At 41.0% G+C, this 24,780-nt stretch overlaps 1 protein-coding gene across 1 annotated transcript in view; it reads left to right on the top strand.

Moving 5' to 3' along the window:
- tmem163 (transmembrane protein 163) overlaps positions 1–24,780 on the top strand; it is an 88,435-nt gene that overhangs the window by 39,610 nt on the left and 24,045 nt on the right. Inside the window, exons 4-5 of the mRNA XM_033024653.1 lie at positions 17,425–17,468; positions 18,263–18,354. Of these exons, the coding sequence (XP_032880544.1) occupies positions 17,425–17,468; positions 18,263–18,354 (136 nt within the window). The remainder of the gene's footprint in view (positions 1–17,424; positions 17,469–18,262; positions 18,355–24,780) is intronic.

The following is a 24,780-nucleotide window of genomic DNA, read 5'->3' as shown; positions in this document are numbered from 1 at the left end:
AACAGATACTGAAGGTGAAATGCCACATGATGACACACTTATGGTAGTTCCATGATTAACTGGCAACATGGAGTATGCTCAGGCTGGTCACAAATATTTACTGTACATTGACTGTTAAATATAATAAATGTATTTCTGCATGGACTGAGATTGGGTTGAATATATTTGTATTTCTATGATGCTTTGTGCTCTTGGAAAACAATCACCAATTTCAAAATCAAGTTGACTTAATCTCTATACTGCTGCAGCGTCATGCCAAATTGTCATCCATCACATTCTATACCCTTGTGCATCATCACTCAGTGAGAAGGGCCTGAAACAATAGACAATAGGTGCAGGAGTAGGCAATTGGCCCTTCGAGCCAGCACCGCCATTCAATGTGATCATGGCTGATCATCCCCAATCAGTACCCCGTTCCTGCTTTCTCCCCATATCCCCATATCCCCTGACTCTGCTATTTTTAAGAGCCCTATCTAGCTCTCTCTTGAAGGCATCCAGAGAACCTGCCTCCACCGCCCTCTGAGGCAGAGAATTCTACAGACTCACCACTCTCTGTGAGAAAAAGTGTTTTCTCATCTCCGTTCTAAATGGCTTACTCGTTATTCTTAAACTGTGGCCCCTGGTTCTGGACTCCCCCAACATCAGGAACATGTTCCGAGCCTCTAGTGTGACCAAACCCTTAACAATCTTGTATATTTCAATGAGATACCCTCTCATCCTTCTAAACTCCAGAGTGTACAAGCCCTGCTGCTCCATTCTCTCAGCATATGACAGTCCCGCCATCCCAGGAATTAACCTTAACCTTGTAAACCTACGCTGCACTCCCTCAATAGCAAGAATGTCCTTCCTCAAATTAGGGGACCTAAACTGCACACAAAACTCCAGGTGTGGTCTCACTAGGGCTCTGTACAACTGCAGAAGGACCTCTTTGCTCCTATATTTGATTCCTCTTGTTATAAAGACCAACATGTCATTTGCTTCCTCACTGCCTACTGTACCTGCATGCTTACTCCCATTGTACTTCCCCTTTTCCCAACTTGACGCTATTTAGATAGTAATCTGCCTTCCTGCATTTGCTACCAAAGTGGATAACCTCACATTTATCCACTTTAAACTTCATCTGCCATGCATCTGCCCACTCCCCCAACCTGTTCAAGTCACCCTGCATTCTCATAGCATCCTTCTCACAGTTCACACTGCCACCCAGCTTTGTGTCATCTGCTAATTTGCTAATGTTACTTTGCATCCCTTTATCCAAATCATTGATGTATATTGTAAATAGCTGCGGTCCCAGCACCGAGCCTTGCGGTACCACATTAGTCACTGCCTGCCATTCTGAAAGGGACCCGTTAATCCCTACTCTTTGTTTCCTGTCTGCCAACCACTTTTCTATCCATGTCAGCACTCTACCCCCAATACCATGTGCCCTAATTTTGCCCACTATGTGGGACCTTATCAAATGCTTTCATAAGTCCAGGTACACTACATCCACTGGCACTCCCTTGTCCATTTTCCAAGTTACATCTTCAAAAAATTCCAGAAGATTAGTCAAACATGATTTCCCCTTTGTAAATCCATGCTGACTCGGACCGATCCTGTTACTGCTATCCAAATGTGCGGCTATCTCATCTTTTATAATTGACTCCAGCATCTTTCCCACCACTGATGTCAGGCTAACTGGTCTATAACTCCCCGTTTTATTTCTTCTGCCTTTCTCCCGCCTCCCCCTTTTGTGACAAAGAATTCCACAGATTCACCACCCTCTGACTAAAGAAATTCCTCCTCATCTCCTTCCTAAAGGAACGTCCTTTAATTCTGAGGCTATGACCTTTAGTCCTAGACTCTCCCACTAGTGGAAACATCTTCTCCACATCCACTCTATCCAAGTATTCGGTACGGTAAAATGAAAAAATAAATAAGGAAACCTAAGAGCTTGTAGTCTTGGCAACTAGAGGTGATGTTGGCACTGGTGGGCATGATCAAGAGTTGGCAGAGAGCAGACATTTCAAGTGTGTTAGAGCTGCAGGAGATTGCAAGGAAAGGCAAGGCTTTGGCATGAATTTTAAAATTGAGGTGTTGCAAAATTCAGGGCACGAGGTAATGAAATACTCTGGTAGGGTGAATAGGACTAGTTAAATCAAGTTAGGTTTATTGTCAAATGCACATACGGTGAGACACATCTATAACACAATACTATTATTTAAAATGAGTTGTGTAGCCTTATGTGATTTTTTTTACTGAAACTTAAGCAGAGCTGAGTTATTAAACAAAGAAATACACTCCAATAATCTGACGAATGAGTACTCAAGAAAAAATTGGATCTTAACATTTCAAATCTAATTCATATTCCTGTAAGAATTAATGTTCAATAGGATAAATGAAGATAATAACATACAATTAGATTACTATGAGGATGGTTCAGTTCTCTCTCATGAATATGAATATTTCATATGTAGCCGATGGCATAGAGGTGCTTGCCTGTTACTTCAAACTGCTTCACTTAATACCTCAGAAGTGTTACTTAGTTTGAATAATTTTCAAAATAAGTTTAAAGTTTATTTTTTATTTCATTGCTCTGTGCATATATTAATTCCAATTTTAGGTAACCATCTCACATCCCTCCTGCCCCACATGGACTTGCACCTATTTCGCCACCCACCCTCCCTCTCTCTGCACCTCCCTCTCCTGAGACGTCACAATTCACTACTCTTCAATTCTTTTGTCTCACATTTTCTGTTGTTTTTCCTCTCTGATTTTGCCTATCAACCCCCCCCCCTCCCCTCCCCTTGTCTGTGTTCCCCTGTTACCTGCCACATTTTCTCCTGTCCCTCACTATTCCAGCTTTCTTCCCCTTTCTACAATCAGTCTGAAGAAGGGTCCTGACCGTAAATGTCACCTATCTATGTTCTCCAGAAATGCTACCTGACCCTTGGAGTTATTCCAGCACTTTGTGTCTTTTTCTACTTAGGTTATGACTCACTTGCTGTTCTCTCTATGGTCCAGCACCTTTCTGTGTGACCAGTAACTCCACCATGTAAATAGACCAATCCTACACTCCCAATAAGAAATGCAATCCTATATTGCAAATCTCAATTTGTGTAGGTTTCTGCAGTTGGAAGCAAAGAAAGGAAATACGATGAATATGTATCTTCCCAAGTATCAATGAGATTTTGAAACTCGCAGTGCATTCAGAAAGTCTTCAGACCCCTTCCCTTGTTACGTTACAGCCTTATTCTAAATTGATTTTTTAAAATCATCAATCTACACACAATACCCCATAATAAAAAAGCGAAAACAGGTGTTTAGAAATTTTTGCGAAGTAATTAAAAAGAAATTACTGAAATATCACATTTACATAAGTATTTGGACCCTTTACTCAGTACTTTGTTGAGGCACCTTTGGCAGCAATTACATCCTGAAGTCTTCTTGGGTATGACACTACAAGCTTGGCACACCTGTATTTGGGTAATTTCTCCTATTCTTCTCTGCAGATCCTCTCAAGCTCAGTCAGGTTGGATGGGGAGCATAGATGCACAGCTATTTTCAGGTCCCTCCAGAGATATTCGATTGGGTTCAAGTCCCGGCTCTGGCTGGGCCACTCCAGGACATTCACAGATTTGTCCCAAAGCCACTCCTGTGTTGTCTTAGCTGTGTGCTTAGGGTCGTTGTCCTGTTGGAAGGTGAACCTCCGCCCCAGTCTGAGGTCCAGAATGCTCTGAAGTAGTTTTTCATCAAGGATCTCTCTGTACTTTGCCCTGTTCATCTTTCCCTTGATCCTGAAAAGTCTCCCAGTTCCTGCCACCGAAAAACATCCCCACAGCATGACGCTGCCATCACCATGCTTCACCGTAGATATGGTATTGGCCAGGTGATGAGCGGAGCCTAGTTTCCTCCAGACGTGACACTTGGCATTCAGGCCAAAGAGTTCAATCTTGGTTTCATCAGACCAGAGAATCTTGTTTCTCATGGTCTGAGTCCATTAGGTGCCTTTTGGCAAACTCCATGCGGGCTGTCATGTACCTTTTACTGAGGAGTGGCTTCCGTCTGGTCACTCTACCACAAAGGCCTGATTGGTGGAGTGCTGCAGATATAGTTGTCCTTCTGGAAGGTTCTACCATCTCCACAGCGGAACTCTGGAGCTCTGTCAGAGTGACCATCAGCTTCTCGGTCACCTCCCTGACCAAGGCCCTTCTCCCCTGATTGCTCAGTTTGGCTGGGCGGCCAGCTCTATGAAGAGTCCTGGTGGTTCCAAAGTTCTTGCATTTGAGAATGACGGAGGCCACTGTGCTCGTCAGAACCTGCAATGCTGCAGAAATTGTTTTATACCCTTCCCCAGATCTGTGTCTCGACACAATCCTGTCTCGGAGGTCTAAGCTCAATTTTGAGTGTCATAGCAAAGGGTCTGAATACTTTCGTAAATGTGATATTTCAGTTATTTCTTTTTAATTACTTTGCAAATATTTCAAAACACCTGTTGTCACTTCTTCATTCTGGGGTATTGTGTGCAGATTGATGATAAAAAATGAATTTAATCCATTTTATAATAAGGCCGTAACGTAACAAAATGTGGAAAAAGTGAAGGGGTCTGAATACTTTCTGAATTCACTGTTTGTATCTTCCCAAGTATCAATGGGATTACAAAACTCGCCTATTAACCCGAATAACATGCAAAAGAGATTTTCACTCCTGCTTTGTATTATGCTAACAGACCTTACAATGGCTTCATCGACCATCTCAGAATCCACTGAACTGAATTGGAATCAAGGCAACTACATTCCCGAGAGGTTGTTTCAGATAAAAAAATTCTGGCAAAGCTTTTCCAGGCCAGGCTCTTTCCAAACAACACACTATTTGTTTTTGCTCTAGACATAGAATGCAAAATTAAACTGTAGAATCAGTCGTATAGTCCCTAGAGTATAAAGTTAAAGGCAAGATGCTCCATCAAAGAGAGATGAATGCATGCTGTATGCTCTATTTCACAGAAACAGGGTTCACTTCCAGCTCTCCAGTCAGGGGATATGGGGAGAAGGCAGGAATGGGATACTGATTGTGGATGATCAGCCATGATCACAGTGAATGGCAGTGCTGGCTCGAAGGGCTGAATGGCCTACTCCTGCACCTATTGTCTATTACATGAAAAATATACCTTTTGGGGGTTATTTTACTGCTTATGTGTTACAAAGATTCTAAGCTTCTATTATGTAAACTACCAGCAGAAAGCTTGAGAATCACTTTCAATTTATTGGAAATGCAGGAGCTTCAGGGGGCGTTGCCTCCTGAACCCACACTGGGGCGCTTGCCCTGGACCCTGCCGGGGGTCTAGCTGGCCTCCTGGACCCCCGGCCAATACTTCCTACTTTTTTCTGGAGGTGAATATCATGCTTAATCCACATTGCTTAAAAATTTTGGGTCTATCGTATGAGAAGGGGTTTAAAAAAAATAATAATATTAATGATATAGTGTGATTCATTACAAAATAATAGTTAAAATAAAAATTTTAAGTTATTAAAGTATCATGTAGGCTAGCCTAAAACAAAAAAAGTTCAAATTAAGGATGTTTCATTCTAAATATATTTAATATAAAATAATTATAAATAATTTAAAATACTATTAACATTTATGACAAAAATTAAAAATTGTGGCGATCTGTCGTGGAACAACTCCATTGAAGAAGATAACAGTGGTTACCCAGGCCTCATTGCTGGTTGCGAAAGGGCCCCCATAGCAGTTCAAGCTTCAAAGCCCCAACAATGTAGGTCCGCCACTGTGTGGAGGAGTGTGTTCCAATAACCTGCTCAGTGTTGCCCAACCATTAGCCTTGGATGAACCAGGAGGTTTGCAATCTTTTGAGGACCAGACCTCGGGCATTCGAGTCTGGCGCTGCAGATTCATATACGAAGTTCATATTCATATTATATTAGATATTAAAATCAAATTCATATTAGATATGACCTTGAAAAGGCAGACAAAGAAGCTGTAAGGTACGTATGTAGATGGATGGTAGAGGGGGGAGGGGGAGGTGGGGGGGCACTATATAAAGGATGGGAGAGGAATTGATGAGAATATCGGGAGAATAAAACAGGACTAATGTAAATGGGTGCATGATGGTTTACATGGGCCTGATGGGCCGAAAGACCTGTTTTTGTGCTTGGACTACTTTAAGAGCTTCATACAGATAAATACAGATAGAAATGATTTGATGCTTGGTAGAATATTATGGAACAACGGGGAAACATCAGGCCAATGATGTAGCCATTTAACAGTAAATAAGATGGAATATAAAGTTATAATATAGTGTATAATATAATATAAAGATTTCCTGGAGTTTCTCTTCATTTGTAGAATTTAACAGTGTAGAAAAGAGTTCAGGGGAAAGCTTATTCATATACTGTAGAAATTACAGTATGCTAAACCATTCCTTCTTGAAATAGTACCTCAGGCATTATACTTATTGTGTCTCATAAGATTGTATATATTACTGTTTTGAAACAATTTTCAATTTGAAGAACTGAGTTCTGTTTAGCCAGAATAATGACCGTGTTTGTAAAATGTTCATCTTCTGGTTGGGTAAGCCAGTTAAATCTGCCTACTAGTAAAGGTGTCACTCTAGCAGTGGCAACTATATGATGTACAATAAAGACACCAAGAATGCTTTAGCTTCCGTCGGGTAATTTTGCACTTTGGTGTGCAGTGGCCACTTTTATAAAATAGATTGGAAAGTTCATGGATATTGGTTTGTTGTTGGAAATGACATCTGTCGTTTCAAGTTTGTGCTGTAACAAAATCCCATTTTGTGCACATTTATTTAAATAAATCTGCTGATCAATAATTTTCCTGCTGTAGCCATAAAGACTAGCATGTTTCTTTGCTTTCTTAACAAAATTGCTTTATGTGAAAATCCTCACATAGTTGGTTGCTGATTGAAAACATTCTATTTGGACTTTTTTTTTTATGATTCTTGCATATTTTATATACCACATTCTTGCAGCTCTCAGTTGATGCTGAAATATCAAGGAAATTAATATTTCATCAACTTGAAAGGATATTTTTATGTCTCCATTATCATTAATATTGTACAAGATTCCAAAAGTCAATGTCAACTAAGGTAGGAAAAGTGAAGGCAAAATTATTTAGCTTTCGTCTTGCCATCCAGATGGTCAGTTTTAGCGATTGCAGTTTTTCATGCTGTTGAATAAACTTCTGTTGTTAGTCTTTATGGATGGGAAATTTAAATTGACATAAAATTCACATTAATTTATTAACTATACTGCTCTTCATTTGAACTAAGGGGTCAAATGTTCAATATAAATTCTAAATGTTGGTGCAAAGGTATTAAATTGAACACTGCAGCAGACTATCAGAACCCAGAGGAAGACCATTTTAGATTTTATTTAGAGAATTGATTGGGGTTTGAATACAGAACCTTCTGACTCAAAGGTGAGAGTTCACTCAACTAAACGCTTGTAAACATAATTTATTAATGCATTTGTTGAAATACATGCTTCCTTGATATACCTAGACTTGATCACGTGAGATTATTTATCTTCCTCAGTTACTTGACATGTTTTTTCAAGAGTCAAGAGTGTTTTATTGTCATATGTCCCAGACAGAATAATGAAATTCTTAGGCAGCTGCTAAGCACTATGGAATATTACCGAAACGGAACAATGAAATCCTTGCTTGTAGAAGCATAGCAGGCCTATTAACACAATTATAGCGAGACACACGTTCGAGAACAAGGTGATCTTTATTGGCAGATAGTCAGACACTCGCACGCTGAGAGTGAGCACTAACTGATTCCCTTCAGTTGCAGTTGGGCACACCCGTGACTCATGATGTAATCTTCCCGCCAAACGCAGTCATGTGCCCTATCCAGTTCTACTAATGAGGGTTTGATCCATCACTAGCCCAACCACCAGATGGCGCCACACAATATACATTGATAATATTTATAATAAAGAAAACCTCAATAAATTAATAACCACAAAACTAGTGCAAAAAAGCCTTAAATCCTTAGTGCAACCAAAGGCAGTCATGGTTGAGGTTAATGTGTTGTGTCCAAGAACCTGATGGTTGTTGGGAAGATGCTATTCTTGATGCTGGAGGTCACGGTTTTCAGACTTCTGTATCTTCTTTCCAATGGTAGAAGTAAAATGAGAGATTGACCAGGGTGGTGTGGGTCTTTGATGATGCTGGCTGCCTTTGTTGATGAGCATTTCGGATGCCAAACCAAGTCTTGTATTGCAACCAGTCAATACACCCTCTACCATACATCTGTAGAAGTTCAAGAGAGTATTTGTCGACATACTGTATCTCCTCAATCTTCTAAGGAAATAGAGGCATTGATGGGTTTTCATTATGGGTGTATTAATGTTGCACTAAAAGTTATTCAATTTATCCTGTATCTGTACACTGTGGGTGACTTAATTGTAATTGTCTATCATCTTTTCACGGACTGGATAGCAAGCAACAAATAAGCTTTTCACTGTACCTCAGTACACGTGACAATAATGAACTATGCGCTGGGCCCAGGACAGAACTTCTGAGATCTGCACACCCAAGAACTGGAAGTTGTTGAATTGTATTTGGCCTATGGAAGATGGTAGTGGAATACCTTTGAGAATGGCTGTCGTCTCTTACTGAAAATGCTCCCACAATGTTGTCAGATAGGGATGGACTCAGTAACAAATAAAGACTGGCGAGACATTTCCAAATCAGGATGGAGTATGAGTTGCTGCCTTTCCATTTCTGGTGGTAGCATTGACTTCGGCGACTTTGCCTAGTCTCCTTCTGAAAGTGGTGCATGGACTCCTGAGTATGCAGAACCTCTCGTTGTTGTTCGTAGAGTCGTGAGGACAATGTTGGCACATTGAGATGTGTGATCGCAAAAATGTGCTGCCACCTTTGCCTGCAATCTCCCGCATGCAACACAATGACTTCCAGAAATAAGTGGCGTCAATACCCTCTCTTTATTTGAGAGGAATTATTGGGGTCAACTACCATAGGTTATCCTTAGCTGCTATCTTGAGCTTATGGTTAATGTACATCAATGCACAAAATTGGAACTAGTGCTTCTTAAGTGCTCGTGTCTTTGTACAAGTGGCAGAGATGAAAATCCCATGTGAAAAGTCTTTAGAACAAATCCATGTGGTTTCCTCGGACAGCACCATTTTAACACAATTTCATACAATCCACATTTTTTTTAGGTCTTTGTCTCTACAATAACACCAGTTCAATTGCATGCTGTACATGAACGTAGTCATCTAGATATTCTAGGGGCAATATGATATTATAGTAGAGGTGTGATGGGAGATGAACTATTAGGGCCAAAGCTCTTGAATAAAGATCCAGAGTTTAAATCCTACCAATTAAAGAGTCATGGATCCATATAGCATGGAAACAGGTCCTTGGGGCCCAACTTGCCCATATTGGCCAACATATACCATCTACACTAGTCCTAGCTGCCTGCGTTTGCCCCATATCCCTCTAAACCTGTCCTATCCATGTATCTGTCTAATTGTTTCTCAAACTTTATGATAGTCCCTGCCCCAACTACCCCCTCTGGCAGCTCGTTCCATACCCCAATAAAGACTATTGACCATAAATCCATAAAGACCAATTAAATTATTAAACAATAAATCTAGTATTAGTAGTGGAGATCAAGAAATTACCATATTGTAAAATTCATCTACATCACTGATTATGTTCTTATCTGTAAATAATTCCAAACGTAGACAATGGCCTGGCAAGTCACCCATTCCAAAGGACAGTTAGGGATGAACATTTTATCTTGCCGTTATATTTGCATCCCGTGAATCTATAAAGAAAATACAATAATTTTTTGTAATTTTATATACAGACCATCTGTGATTTAATTTAAATCTACTTAGAGAATTATTTTGCACATGAATTTTTCGGCACAATTTAATCTATTCTGTTCTGGGTACTATTTTGCAACAGTTGATGTTCTTGTGCTGTGGTTCCATTCGCCCAATTCTTCATAATTTTGGGTTGCTGTTAGCTGGAGAATTGCATTATATTTGGCACTCTATCTTTGTTTGCCACAGTCAAAGACATGTAATTGCACCAAATTGAAACAGTGTGCTATTGGGATTAGAAAAAAAATCAATGGTGGATCTGCAATGCTGAAGTTATTTCAGATGATAGACAATTTTCTGCTCACCAATATTATATTTAAGGATTCAAAAGAGGAAATGATAATGTACTAATGTTCTTTAAAGAAAACTCATTAGTACATCTGACATAAATGCATTAAAGAAATTTCACTGGGTTGAAATAGGTGAGAACTAAATCAACACAGAGGTCACTGAAGAAATGGCAGGGACTTTCGTTGAAAACAATTCTCCTCGCTGTAGACCTCAAATGAGTCAGAATGTTCCTCTAGCATAATTACAGCTTACTGCTTAACTGAACTTGTTAATCTTTCACCCTATGAAATGACTTAATAACAAAATACTAGGTCCAAATGTGTTTTCATCAGTTGAACAACCTCCAGCAGTCTATTTTTCAATGTTTTGGGAATTAACACATGTTAATATGATAATTACTTGTTATACAGTCAAGTGGAAAAATAATTGCAGCAATAACCTACTTTACTACAGTGAACAGTTGCTGAGTTTGATCTAATGATGCTTTGATTTGTAAAGTGAGATATAGGCAAGGTTAAGTTGGAGAGTTTTACATTGCCAGCAGAATATAAATCAGGATATATTACTTACGAATGCACCAACTGGATAGCATTAATCTTTTGTTCGCTGTTCCCTACAGCATCAGGTAATTTAAATATCATAGTGGTTGCATTACTGAAAGAAAGGATAATAAGGCAGCTCAAAGTCATTTATAAAATTATTTTGAGATTATCAAATGAAATAATCTTTAAAATAGTAATAGCTGACGATGGAGATAATATAGTATTTTATTTATTTCATGACACTTTGCCAAATTGATGGTACTACCATTGATCGACAAAAGTAATGCCATTGAAGAGATAGTTACATATTTTCTTATTGTCCATGGCTATTAACTGGTACAGTTGTGGCATGAATGTTAATGGTTGGGTGTGGTGTCCTAGGTTTGAAATGGTTGACCTCCAACAGCAGCAATCATCTTCATTTCTGGTAGATATGAGTGCAGTCATGGGGAGTTTTCACTACTGATTGCCACCAATTTCCGTTTTACTAGAGGTTTCTTGATGCTCCACTAAGATAAATGAATTTGTACTTTAAAGGCAGGCACTTTCTTGTTGCTTTTACTTGACTTGTATACATCATTCACTTAAGCACACATAACATCTAATATATTTTCAGAAGTAATACAATTTTGTGAGCCATCAGAAAAAATATCTGTTCCTTTTGGTTTGTAATATTAATGTCATAGAGTTAAGCAACACAGAATAGGTCAGAGGGTCATAAGTGATAGGAGAGTAGTAGGCCATTCGGCCCATCAAATCTACTCATCAAGACTTAAAAACTCATCTCCCAAGCCTTTCTTGATGTCCTCTGAGCGAGGGCTATATGTATGTAGTGATGTTTGTATTTCATCTATGAACCACTGTTGTTTGTTATACTATTCTTTTACCAATGCAAAGCACTTTGGCCAACGAGAGTTATTTTTTAAATGTGCTATATAAATAAAAGTGACTTGACTTGACTTGACTACTCCGCCATTAAATCATGGCTGATACATCTCTTCCTCCTAACCCCATTCTCCTGCCTTCTCCCCATAACCTCTGACACCTGTACTAATCAAGAATCTATCTTTGCCTTAAAAATATCCACTGACTTGGCCTGCACAGCCTTCTGTGGCAAAGAATTCCACAGATTTACCACCCTCTGACTAAATAAATTTATCCTCAATCTTCCTAAACGAACATCCTTTAATTCTGACAAATGCTCATCATAGGTTAACCTACTCATTCCTGGGATAATTATTGTAAACCTCCTCTGGACCCTCTCCTGACCCAGCTCATCCTTCCTCAGATATAGTGCCCAAAATTGCTCACAATCTTGTGGCTCAGTTCGTCCATGCTGACCAAGTGTCTAAACCGAGCTAATTCCACACACCTGCGCCTGACATATCCCTAAATACCTCTCCTGTTCAGGTACCTGTTCACATGTCTTTTAAATGGAGTAATTTTCCCAATGTTTAGCATTTCCTCTGGAGAGCTCATTCCACATATGCACCATTCTCCATTTGAAAAACTTGCCCCTAAGGTCCCTTTTAAATCTTTCCTTTCTTAACTCAATTACATTTACTTAACTGCAAATATTCTTTATTGTAAAGAAAAATGAACATGATATATGTAAGCATCAACAAATTTACAAAGCCATTTTAGCACAAGAATGTTTTACATTTTAGTACGTCATTTCTAATATTAATTGTATTTTATCCCAGATAACTAATCAATCATGCAGATTTTTATTCTGTATGCAGTTTTATTTGATGTTTTATTCTCTCTGGCGTGTCTATTCCATCCTGATCCATATTGCTATTTATATCATACAGTGGACAGGAACTTAGCAGATTCAGATATGTATGTCATTGTGGTTGAGTTAGCCTTAAATATTTAAACAGAACATTCTGCACTCAAAGCATATGCCACCCACTTACTTGACAGAAGCTGTTCCATGGAGATTCAAGTTAAATGCATGCCTCACAACTGACCTCAATTTGAGGTTTGATTCACTACAAATATGGGTACTGAGGAAATAATACTTTGCATCCAAGAATAGATGTAACATGGATATAAATTACTTGGAGAAAATAATTGGAAAAGTTCTGAGGGAGAGCATCAATCAACGTTAAGAGAAACATAGTTTAATTACCAAAAGTCGGCATTAGCTTGAAAGCAAAAAATTACCATGCAGACGCCGGAAATCTTAAATGTGAATTGAAAATGCTGGAGGTACTCAGAATGTTAGGCAGCATTTGTGAAGGGAAATACAGAATCAACCTTTCAGAATCATGGAGTCATACAGCATGGAAACACCCCTTTGGCCCAACTCGTCCATGCCAACCAAGATGCCCCATTTGCTATTAAATCTTTCCCTTATCATTTTAAATGTATGTCCTCTGGATCTTGATACCCCTGCCATAAGTAAAATGACTGCATTAACCCTATCCTTCCCCCTTGTAATTGTATACAGCTCTACAAGATCACCCATCAGACCTTGCATGTCCAGCCTTTACTTATAGCTCAGTCCCTTGAGTCCTGGCAACCGTAAATATTCCTTGCAGCTTAATAATATCCTTCCTAAAGCAGGGTGATCAAAAATGAACACAATACTCCAAATATACTCACCAACATCTTGTACAACTGAAACATAATGTCCCTACTTCTGCACTTGGAACCTTGACTGATGAAGGCCAATATCCAATAGCCTTCTTTACCATTCTACTTGTGATGCTACTCCTAGATCCCTCTGATCTACAACACTCTCCACGACCCTACCATTCACTGTGAAGGTCCTGCCCTCCTTTGACTTCTCACAATGTAACACCTCGCACATACCTGTACCTGAATTAAACTCCATTAGTCATTCATCAGCCCATTTGCCTGGCTGATTATGATCCTGCAGTAATTCTTGATAGCCATCTTCACTGTAATCACCTACTTAGTATCATATGCAAAGTTACTAATCATGCCAGCATAGTCTCACCAAAATAATTGATATAAACCACAAATAGCAATGGGCCCACTGCTGGTCACAAGCCTCCAGTTTGATAAACAATCTTCCACCGCCACCCTCTGCTTCCTTCCATGAAGCCAATTCTGTATCCAGTAAGCTATCTCTCCCTGGGACCCAAGCGATCTAACCCTCCAGACCTTACAGAACCTTATCAAAGGCTTCGGTAAATCCATATAAACAATGTCTATGGTCTTGCTCTCATCACCCTTCTTGGCTACTTTGCAATCATATAACCATATAACCATATAACAATTACAGCACGGAAACAGGCCATCTTGGCCCTTCTAGTCCGTGCCGAACACTTACTCTCACCTAGTCCCATCTACCTGCACTCAGACCATAACCCTCCATTCCTTTCCCGTCCATATACCTTTCCAATTTATTTTTAAATGATAAAATCGAACCTGCCTCCACCACTAAAGAAGTTCCCCCTCATGTTACCCCTAAACGTTTGTCCCTTAATTCTCAAATCATGTCCTCTTGTTTGAATCTTCCCTACTCTCAATGGAAAAAGCTTATCCACGTCAACTCTGTCTATCCCTCTCATCATTTTAAAGACCTCTATCAAGTCCCCCCTTAACCTTCTGCGCTCCAAAGAATAAAGACCTATCTTGTTCAACCTTTCTTTGTAACTTAGGTGCTGAAACCCAGGCAACATTCTAGTAAATCTCCTCTGTACTCTCTCTATTTTGTTGACATCTTTCCTATAATTTGGCGACCAAAATTGTACAGCATATTCCAGAATTGGCCTCACCAATGCCTTAGACAATTTTAACATTACATCCCAACTTCTATACTCAATGCTCTGATTTATAAAGGCCAGCACACCGAAACGCTTTCTTTACCACCCTATCTACATCAGATTCCGCCTTCAGGGAACTATGCACAGTTATTCCTAGATCCCTCTGTTCAACTGCATTCCTCAATTCGCTACCATTTACCATGTACGTCCTATTTTGATTTGTCTTACCAAGATGTAGCATCAAGATACCAAGATCTAATGAATCAAATTCATTAGACATAATGTCTCAACTACTAAACCATGCTGACTTTCCCTAATCAGCCCCAATCTATCCAAATGCATATATATTTTATCCCTCAGAATCCTCCCCAGTAACCTACCTACCACAGACGTTAGGCTCACCAGTCTATAGGTCCCAGGCTTTTCCTTGCCAGAGTTCTTAAATAGAGGCACATTAGCCACCCCTCCTGTCACTTGGCATCTCACACGCGTTTAACAATGACATATCTCAGCCAGGGCTTTTGTAATTTCTTCTCTAACATCCAACTGTGTCCTCGGATATATCTAATCTAACATTTTCAAAGGCATCCCACTCTTTAGACATCCTTTTGCCCACAACCTACCTACTCCAAATAGTTTTAGAAAGTTTCTGTCTAAATCATCAAAGTTGACCTTGCCGCAATTCAAACTTTAACTTGTGGTCCCACCCTGTCCTAATCATTGAACTCTCATAAAATTATCTAGTTTTCCAGACAACCATTTGCCTGCAAATAACCTACCCCAATCAACTTTAGCAAGTTCTTGTCCAATACCATCAAAGTTGGCCTTGCCCCAATTGGAAAAGTGAGAAATATATTTCAGTTGCGGACAGAGAAAGGCTTGGAGAGACAAAAGGATCAATAACCATCACAAGCAAACAGAAGCCAATTCTGACCCAAGGTCATCGCTGTAACATTAGTGTGCAGGAAGGAACTGCAGATGCTGGTTTAAACCGGAGATGGACACAAAAAGCTGGAGTAACTCAGCAGGACAGGCAGCATCTCTGGAGAGAAGGAATGGGTCACGTTTTGGGTCGAGACCCGAAAAGGGTCTTAAGAAGGGTCTCGATTCGAAATGTTACCCATTCCTTCTCTCCAGAGATGCTGCCTGTCCTGCCGAGCTACTCCAGCTTTTTGTCTCTCTTCATTGTAACATTAACTCAGTTTTGTGTTCTCTATGAATGCTGCCTGATCCACTGAGCACATAAAACATAGAATAATACAGTACAGAGTGTGATGACAGGTCTCAACCCGAAACTTCACCTATTCCTTTCCTCCAGAGCTGCTGCCTCTCTTGATGAGTTACTCCAGCATTTTGTGTCTATCTTCAGTGTAAACCAGCATCTGCGGTTCCTTCTTACACATAGAACAGTGCAGAATAGGAATAGGGCCTTCAGTGCACAATGTCTGTGCTGAACACCTATGTGTTTGCACATAAGCCATATCCCTCCATTCCGTGCATATCCATATACAAGTCTACCTCCACCACTGCCCCGGCACTCAGCACTCACAACCCACGGTGTAAAAAAAAACTTGTCTTGCACATCTCTTTTAAACTTTGCTCCTCAGCTTAAAGCTAGTCCCGCTAGTCTTTGATGTTTTAATTTGTGAACCCACCCTTCCATCTGTTTTTTCCCATTATTTTATGCTCAGTTTCGAATAATAACTTGAAATAAGCAAGACCACGAACAGAGGGTTTCATTGTTTCATGTTATTCACATGCAAGGATGCCTGTGGTGAAAGCAGTTGCCCTTTATCTGCCAGTGCTGGATTTTGCAAAGATTTTAAAGTTGACATCACCAGAAGCAATTTGTTGCTGCTGCTGGCTTCATGAATGACAGATTTATTAGATCATACAGCACAGAAATGGGACAAGACTGTCCACCTCATCCTTGCTGATCATCGCCTATCTATGCTAATCCCATTTACCTGCATTAGGCCTGTATCCTTCAATGCCTATCCTATCTGTGTACTTGTCCAAATGCCCCCTAAACATTGTATTAGTATCTGTCTCGTCCTCTTCAGGTATCTTGTTCTGGACAACCACCACTCACTGGTGAAAAACACACCTCTGATCTTCTTTAAATGTTTCCCTTCTCATCTTAAACACATACCCTCTAGTTCTAGGCTTGGTTGCCCTGGGGAAAAAACCTGATGGTCTATCCTATCTATGAACATCATAATTTTACACAACTCAATATAGATCATCCTTCATCTTCATATGTTCCTAGGAAAGTAAACCCAGGTTATCTAATCTCTCCTTACAATTACAACTCTCCATTCCCGGCAAGATCCTAATGAATCTCATCTGCACTCTATTGCTCCTGCATCAATTCTGTATTGAATATACAACTGATCTTTTATGCTAAGCATGATGAATAATGTTTGAATAAGGTTCTGGATTGATGGAATTTATTATTTATGAAAAATTAATAGCATCTTCTGTTGAAGGTCATAGCCAATAGATATCCACATGTTTTTGTAACCAAATTTGATCATTCATTATTCAAGAACATTTCTACAATGTCTTTGAAATATCTTGGACAAATCTTCAAATCTTTGGTTAGTTTCACCTGATTATCAAAGCTTTCACTGTTTTATTTGCCTTTGGTTATTCAGTCACTATTTTAATCACACTGTTCAAATATTAAATTTCATGAATTATATAACAATTACCAGAATGGTGACGTAAATACCTGGATCATTAAAACATGTTTGAAACAGTAGAATTCGGCCTTGGTTGTCTGGTCTAGATTCACTTACAGATTATTGTGGTAATTAGTCAGTTTATCAGATTTGTGGAAAAGAAAGAGCACTTGGTCATAGTAAATAATCCAGCATGTTTCACTTGAACATTTACAAAAAAATTAAGTTTAATTTAATTTTCCATTTAATTAGGCTACAATCCACTAATCTCTACTCTATTCTCTTTCAGCCGTTTCCATAATGAGACACAGTGCATCGTCCTTTGCCTTTGCTGTAAGTAATACTGTGTACATCAACACAGAAGTGACATTGATTTGTCTTTGGTTGCCTGGATTTGATACACTTATGTTGTAGTGTATTGTACTCCACTTCGCATGAAGTAAATAGCGTATCTGCCATTCAACATTTCCTGACCTGTATCCACCTATCACTTGCTACCTCTTTCCCTAACCCTCCCCCTCTGCTTTATACTGACTACTTCCCCTCTACCTTTTCAGTCTAGATTAAGGGTCTTGACCCAAAACATCGACTGTCCATTCCTCTCCACAGATGCTCTCTGACCAGCAGAGATCCTCCAACAGTTCTCTATATTTTACTCCAGATTCAACATCTGCAGTCACCTGTGTCTCCAATTTTAAGTGGATTTTACCAGAAATAACAATGTACAGGAAATCATATTTCATTGTCTATTCTCAATGTAGTACTTCGATATATAAAAGCAAAACAAGATGAATTATGATTTTGATTTAAGTTAATAACTTTTTTCTGTTTTTTTAAATTTGCAGCAGGAACATTTTCACCATAAAAATGTCATTAAAAAAATATAAATCTATATATTGAATTTCAGGCTTTTGTAATTACATCAGATTAACTCCCATTCTTAAGAAACCTGCTGTAAAATGATAAACAGCCATCTAGAATAAAGATTTAACGCATTATCCATGATAATGGATTTGCACTGGAATATATTTAGTAAATCATGTATTCCCATGCCCAATACATAAATAACACATAGATTCATATCTGTGCGATAACGATCTTCTGACGAAAGTGTCTGTCTCTTCTAGTTTGATGCTGTGTTGGATGTAATATCTTCTGCAATAGTACTATGGCGGTACAGCAATGCAGCAGCTGTGCATTCAGCCTATCGGGAGAATATGTAAGTCTATCTGTATTATTTTATGACGATTCTACAAACATTAATGATAGATCACATCTGTAATCTGTAATACCTTCTATTGGTTAAGGCGCTGGTTATTTATCTGACTTAATGCTCTTCAAGACCTCCCAACAACTTCTTAATCTCAAATTCCCCAGGCATTTTAGTATTCTCCTCACCGATCTCACTGTCCTCCATGTCCTTTAATAAATATGAACTTGAACTTGAACATTCGCTTGGTGAAAATAGATGTAAAATGCTTGATTAGTACATCATATACATCCCCTGACTCCAAGCCCAAATTCCCTCCTTTATCCTTGAGTGGTCCTATCTTCTCCCTGGTTACACTCTTGATTTTAATGTAGGTATAAAAAGCCATGAGACCTTCTTTAATCTGACTCACCAACTCCATTTTGTGGACCCTTTTGGCACTTCTAATCGGAGGAGATATTTCCTCCCTTTATATTCCTCAAAGGCCCTGTTTGATTTTATCCTCTTAAACCTTGCTTGTGTTCTTCTTCTCTTTTTGATCAACTTTACAACCTTTTTGGTGATACGAGGTTCCCTTACTTTGCCACCTTCTTGTTGGAACTTGCCCATCCTAAGCTTTGAATGACTGCCACATGTCAGACGAGGGCACACCCAATAACAGCTGCTCCCTGTGCACCCTCCCAGGCTCCTGCCTAAGGATGATGTAATTTGCTTTACCTCAATTAAACACCTTCAATAAGGACCAGCCATATCCCTATTCAAAGTAATCTTACGAATTATGGAGTTGTGATCACTATCACAATCCCTCTGCACATCAAACCCGTTAAGGGTCTTGTCATTAATTATATATTTTCTCCTTACCTTCAAACTCCCAAAATGTAACAGCTCACATATGGTCAACTTAAACTCCATCTGCCAATTTTCACCCAATTCTGACCAACTACTCTAGTCCCTACCTGCCTGCCTCTCTAGTTTAAACCCTTCCGAGTAGCTCTGGTGATCTGTCCTGCAAGGCTATTGGTCCCCCACCAGACAAATGGTCTTGACAACTGTTGAAGATGTTTCAAATCTACTTTGTGGATGGAGCTTGTTCTACACTCTGCAGCTAAACTAATTACGTTTTGCTAGATCCAAAATATAATGCAGGACTTCAAGGTCATAGATCTATGGTCTATGATCATAGATCTGTGATCTCTTTATGACCTCTATGACTTCAATCTTGAGGATCAGGACAACATGTGGCAGACAGCTGTTTAATGGCATATATAGAAATGAATCAATCTATATTTGCTATTGTAGGTCAGTGGTGAGAATCTAGTCCATTTTTGTTTTTAAATATCCTGATTTTTTAAATTAAACATTTCTAACCAGCGCCTATGAACTTGTGTTCAATGCCATGTCCATTGAATGTTATTGTATAGAACCAAATGATGCAATAGGTGACATTGTTACAGAATAAAACCATAAATGCAGGCTATTTATATATGATTTTTATGCTTATAAATTCTTTTGAATAGTAATGAAGCAATTTATTTTTGTCAATCCATGTGTAAGGTGCAATCAATGTTTATTGATTGAAAAACAACATCCTGACAAGCCTATTTATAGTTCAGCTAAACTGCTATTCACACAAGTTTGTCATTGTATAATTAATTAATTTAATTTAATCTGTGCGTGTCTTGCCTGCTGATTAGCATTGCTTGGTGTGTAATTATTTCACATTGTTTCAGCTGTTTACTAAGATTATTCCTTTGAAACCAAAATATGATTCTGTGTTTGATTATTGTGATGGAACCATTTGGGTCCTGGTACATTATACTGTGACATTGAACATATCAAACTGCAGTAAATATTGATATACCTATGTACATTTCTCTATTTCCTCAGTGCTATCAATCTCATGCCTTAGTGCTGTCTTACTTCAAAAAATTTCTTGTGGAGTAGATATCCCTGCTAAACCACTGCTTAATTGGTCCTATTTTGTTTATCACATAGCAGAATTCTGAATCCATCCAAGCCTAAAATGTTAAGGGAATATCTCATGATCTTGTATTCTTAGTAGGAATGCTATGCTCAAAATGAGCACACCTCAGGGACAGAACTGCAGTATTATTGTCCTGCATTGCATTCCTCCATTACTTGGATTGTCCCTTGCAAGACTCAACATAGCCCAATTCATTCTGAGGGATTTAGGCTGTGTGTTTAATATAACGCAGGGAACATATCAGCATTATTAAAGGGCTGTAGCAATCAGTTGTTCGTATTTCATGGGACTTACAAAATGAATTCACTGGAAAGCATAAGAAACTGTCCTTTAAATAGGAGCTAGATTTTATGATACATGTAATGTGTAATAAGCCATTCATCATTAAGTGATATACTGTAGCGGCACCTGCTGGTGCTCGCAAGAATCGAACCCTGCGGTCGGAATCCGCGCGCACGTGACTCTGGGAGGGGTCGTGTTTTCAGGGCTCTGCCCTTCAGTCGTTGTGAGACCACCGTTGTGGTCAGTTGTGTTTTCAGTGGCAATTGTCAAGACCGTGATCGGTGAATCACATTGTGAATAAATTTGATTCAAATCAACCGTCTGTTGTCTTAATCCACCAAATTGGTGACCCCGACTCGTCTAACGGGAATTAGACGGTAAGAACATGCAGGACAATTACCTTTCCGCCGGCGCTGCGGGAGCCCAGCAGGACACGGTCAGCCTCAGACTGCCCACCTCGCCTATATATCCGAGTTCACAACTGACATTCGGCATGTGGCTGGGAAACTCAACGTCGTGGCCGACGCTTTGTGCCATCCGGCAATGCCGTCATTCTCGGCGCTGGATCAGGGACGTCGACTATGGTAAGCTGGCAGCGGCCCAATGGCGGGCTATCACGATGTCGATTCTGGCCTTGCTAGACGAGGTGCCTTGCGGCGCGGCTGGTGTTAAGGTCCTATGTGATGTCTCCACAGGCAGAGCCCGCCCAGTAATTCCCGTCAGTTGGAGGCGGCGGGTCTTCGATGCGGTCCACGGACTGGCCCATCCGTCCATTCGGACTCCGCAAGCAGGTGGCTGCCTGGGCTCGTGCATGCATTCCGTGCCGGACTTCCAAGGTTCAGTGTCATGTGCGGCTGCCCACACAGGATTTTGCTGTGCCTGATGGCAGATTCCTGCATATACACGTAGACCTTGTAGCCCCTTGTCATATTCGTGAGGTGCCACACACCTGCTTACAGTGGTGGACAGGTTCACTAGATGGCCAGAGGCTATCTCGCTATCGGATACCTCCGTGGAGGCTTGCGCCCGGGCTATGGCGTCCAACTAGGTCGCCCGTTTTGGGGTACCCTCCGACATCACCACAGACCGCGGGGCCCAGTTCACCTTGTCTCTGTGGTCGTCACTGGCGCAGCTATATGGCGCCCGTCTGCACCAAACGACAGCTTATCACCCGGAGGCGAATGGGCTGGTCGAGCGATTTCATCGGCACCTTAAGCCGGCGTTGAAGGCGAGGCTCACCGGTCCGGATTGGGTGGACCAGTTGCCTTGGGTCCTCTTAGGCATTCGTACAACGCCTAAGGAGGACCTGGCCGCCTCCTCGGCCGAACTCAGCATTGCGGGTGCCATGGGATTTCCTGCCTGCTGTCCGAGGTCAGGAGGTTTTGGATTCGGCGGTGCTGGCCGAGCTTCATGAACGGCTGCGTGCGTTGGCTCCCGTACCTAACTCCAGGCACGGGTTAGCCTCGGTGCATGTGCCAGCGGCATTGCAGAATTGTGTTTATGTTTTCCTTTGCAGGGATGCTCACCGCTCGCCACTGCAGCGGGTTTATGAGGTGCCATTTCGCGTGCTGCGAACCGGAATCTCCACATTCACGTTGGACGTGCGTGGCCGGGAGGAGTTCGTCTCCATCGGCCACCTCAAGCCCGCTCATGTGGACGAGGACAGCCCAGTGGTAGTGGCTACACCGTGGCGTAGAGGTCGTCCGCCGGCCGTTCTGCCCTTCCCTAGCACTCCTGTTCCCGGCTCTATTTCGCCGGTCCCTGTTGTTACGCCCGCCCCTTGTCGCTGTTTTCGCTTCCTCCCGGCCCTGTTCTGCCGGTCCCTGTTGTTACACCCATCCCGCGTTCGAGGACCACGCGTTCAGGCCATACCATTCGGCTCCCGGTCCATTTCTGTACCTCGGTTTCTGGGGGGGGGGGCATGTAGCGGCACCTGCTGGCGCTCGCAAGTTTCGAACCCTGCGGTCGGAATCCGCGCGCACGTGACTCTGGGAGGGGTTGTGTTTTCGTACGATTTTCAGGGCTCTGCCCTTCAGTCATGTGTGACCACCGTTGTGGTCAGTTGTGTTTTCAGTGGCAATTGTCAAGACCGTGATTGGTGAATCACATTGAGAATAAATCTGATTCGAATCAACCGTCTGTTGTCTTGATCCGCCAAAATTCACTCACACAATTTTGTTAAAGGGAATTGATAGGGAGAATGCGTAGTCTTTTACCCAGGGTAGGGGAATCAAAAACTAGAGGATACAGGTTAAAGGTGAGAGGGGCAACGTTTTCACTGAGGGTGGTGGGTATGTGGTCGGACCTACCACATGAGGTAGTTCAGGCAGGTACTATAACAGCATTAAAAAAAACCCTGGACAGATACACGGATAGAAAAGGTTCAGAGCGATATGGTCTAACCTGAGGCTGGTTTAATTGGGGCATCTTGATTGGCATGGACGAGTTAAGGGGCTGTCTCACTGTGGCGATCTAATCCGCGAGTTCTGGCAAGTTTGACCTCGACTCATACTTGTAGCATGGTCGACACGAGGTCCTAGGAGGTCTTTGTAACTCTCCTTTATGCTCGAGGGTAGTCCCTGCGTACTCGAGGCCTCAGCTAGGTCGCGGCGTATTTTTCAACATGTTGAAAAATGTCCGCGAGTAAAAAAAGGTTGCCATGGAAAAAATCGATACTTTTTTTTACTCGTAGGTTTAGTCGAAGTAGGTCGTAGTAGGTTGGCATATTATTCATAGGTAATCGAGGGTAGTCGAAGGTAATCGAAGGTAGTCGAAGGTAGTCGTAGATAGTCTTCAACATAGTCGAAGGGAGGTCGAAGGGGATCGAAGGAGGTCGTCTTCACTCTCCCTTATTCGGAGACCAATTTTCACGATGCTAGTCGAAGCAAGTCGAAGCTAGTCGAAGGAGGTCGAAGGAGGTCTTCTACATAGTCGAAGGAGATTTTCAACATGACATTTTTTAAAACTCTCCTAAACTCTTCTAAACTCGCGAATTAGGTCGCTGCAGTTGGACAGCCCCTTTAGGCTGAAGGGCCTGTTTCCGTGCTGTATGGCTGTATGAGAAGAAACATGGGGCCAAAAGTAAGAGATATAGTTCAAAGACAGTGTGCCTGATTCCAGAAAACATTCAAGAACATAAATATATTTCTCAGCTGCTTGGTTCAGTAGCTAAGGCTTAGAAAAAGCACAATCGTCCAAAAGTAATTCATTTAAAATAAGAATTTTTGAATTATGTTTATTGCATTATATTACATCTCTCAGTTCTTGCTAGAGTAAATTGGTGGGAGACAAACAAGTACGTAGCGAATGAAGGCTGAAATGTAACTAGATAATAAATTGGAATGAAGGCACAAGGTCAGCTGATATTAGAACCCACTACATCAATCCACTTTAGTGCAGTCATGAGATATTTTTAGATTTCCCAACTATTTAGGCTGAACATTTGTGATGTTCAGGCCAACTTGGTTTCAAATTTGGAGAGAGAAACAGACTGAATAGTTCAGGTTAAGGACCCTTCATTAGAATGGAAATAATGAGAAAATATATTTAGTTTAGTTTAATTTAGGTTAGAAATACAGCTCGGAAACAGGCCCTTCCCCCCCCCCCCCACCGAATCCACACCGACCAGCGATCCCTGCACACTAAAGGTATCCTACACACACTAGAGACCATTTATATTGATACCAAGCCAATTAGCCTACAAAGTTGTATGTCTTCGGAATGTGGGATGAAACCGGAGATCCCGGAGAAACCCACACAGGTCACGGGGAGAACGTACAAACTCCGTACAGACAAGCACCCATAGTCAGGATTGAACCCTGGTCTCTGGCACTGAAAGGCAGTAACTCTACTGCAGCCCTACTGCATTGCCATGCCGTACCACCGTTTTTCAAGTCACAGAGAAGGAGAGGTGTGGAGAATGAATCTCTGCAAAAAGTGGTAGATCTCCACTGGGAGATATCTGGGAGCTGATGTTCAGAGTGGCAGTGCTCAGTTCACCAGATTACAATGACATTAACCTTGTCAGACAAAAATGCTGGAGAAACTTGATCCTTGGTCAATTTGTCCCTTCCCACCCAAACCACCCCCTCCCCTGGTACTTTCCCTTGCAACCGCAGGAAATGCTACACTTGTCGCTATACCTCCCCCCTCAACTCCATCCAAGGACC

Source organism: Amblyraja radiata, chromosome 7, assembly GCF_010909765.2.
Source record: "Amblyraja radiata isolate CabotCenter1 chromosome 7, sAmbRad1.1.pri, whole genome shotgun sequence".
Classification (NCBI taxonomy): domain Eukaryota; kingdom Metazoa; phylum Chordata; class Chondrichthyes; order Rajiformes; family Rajidae; genus Amblyraja; species Amblyraja radiata.
This window is presented reverse-complemented; position numbering and strand designations above follow the sequence as displayed.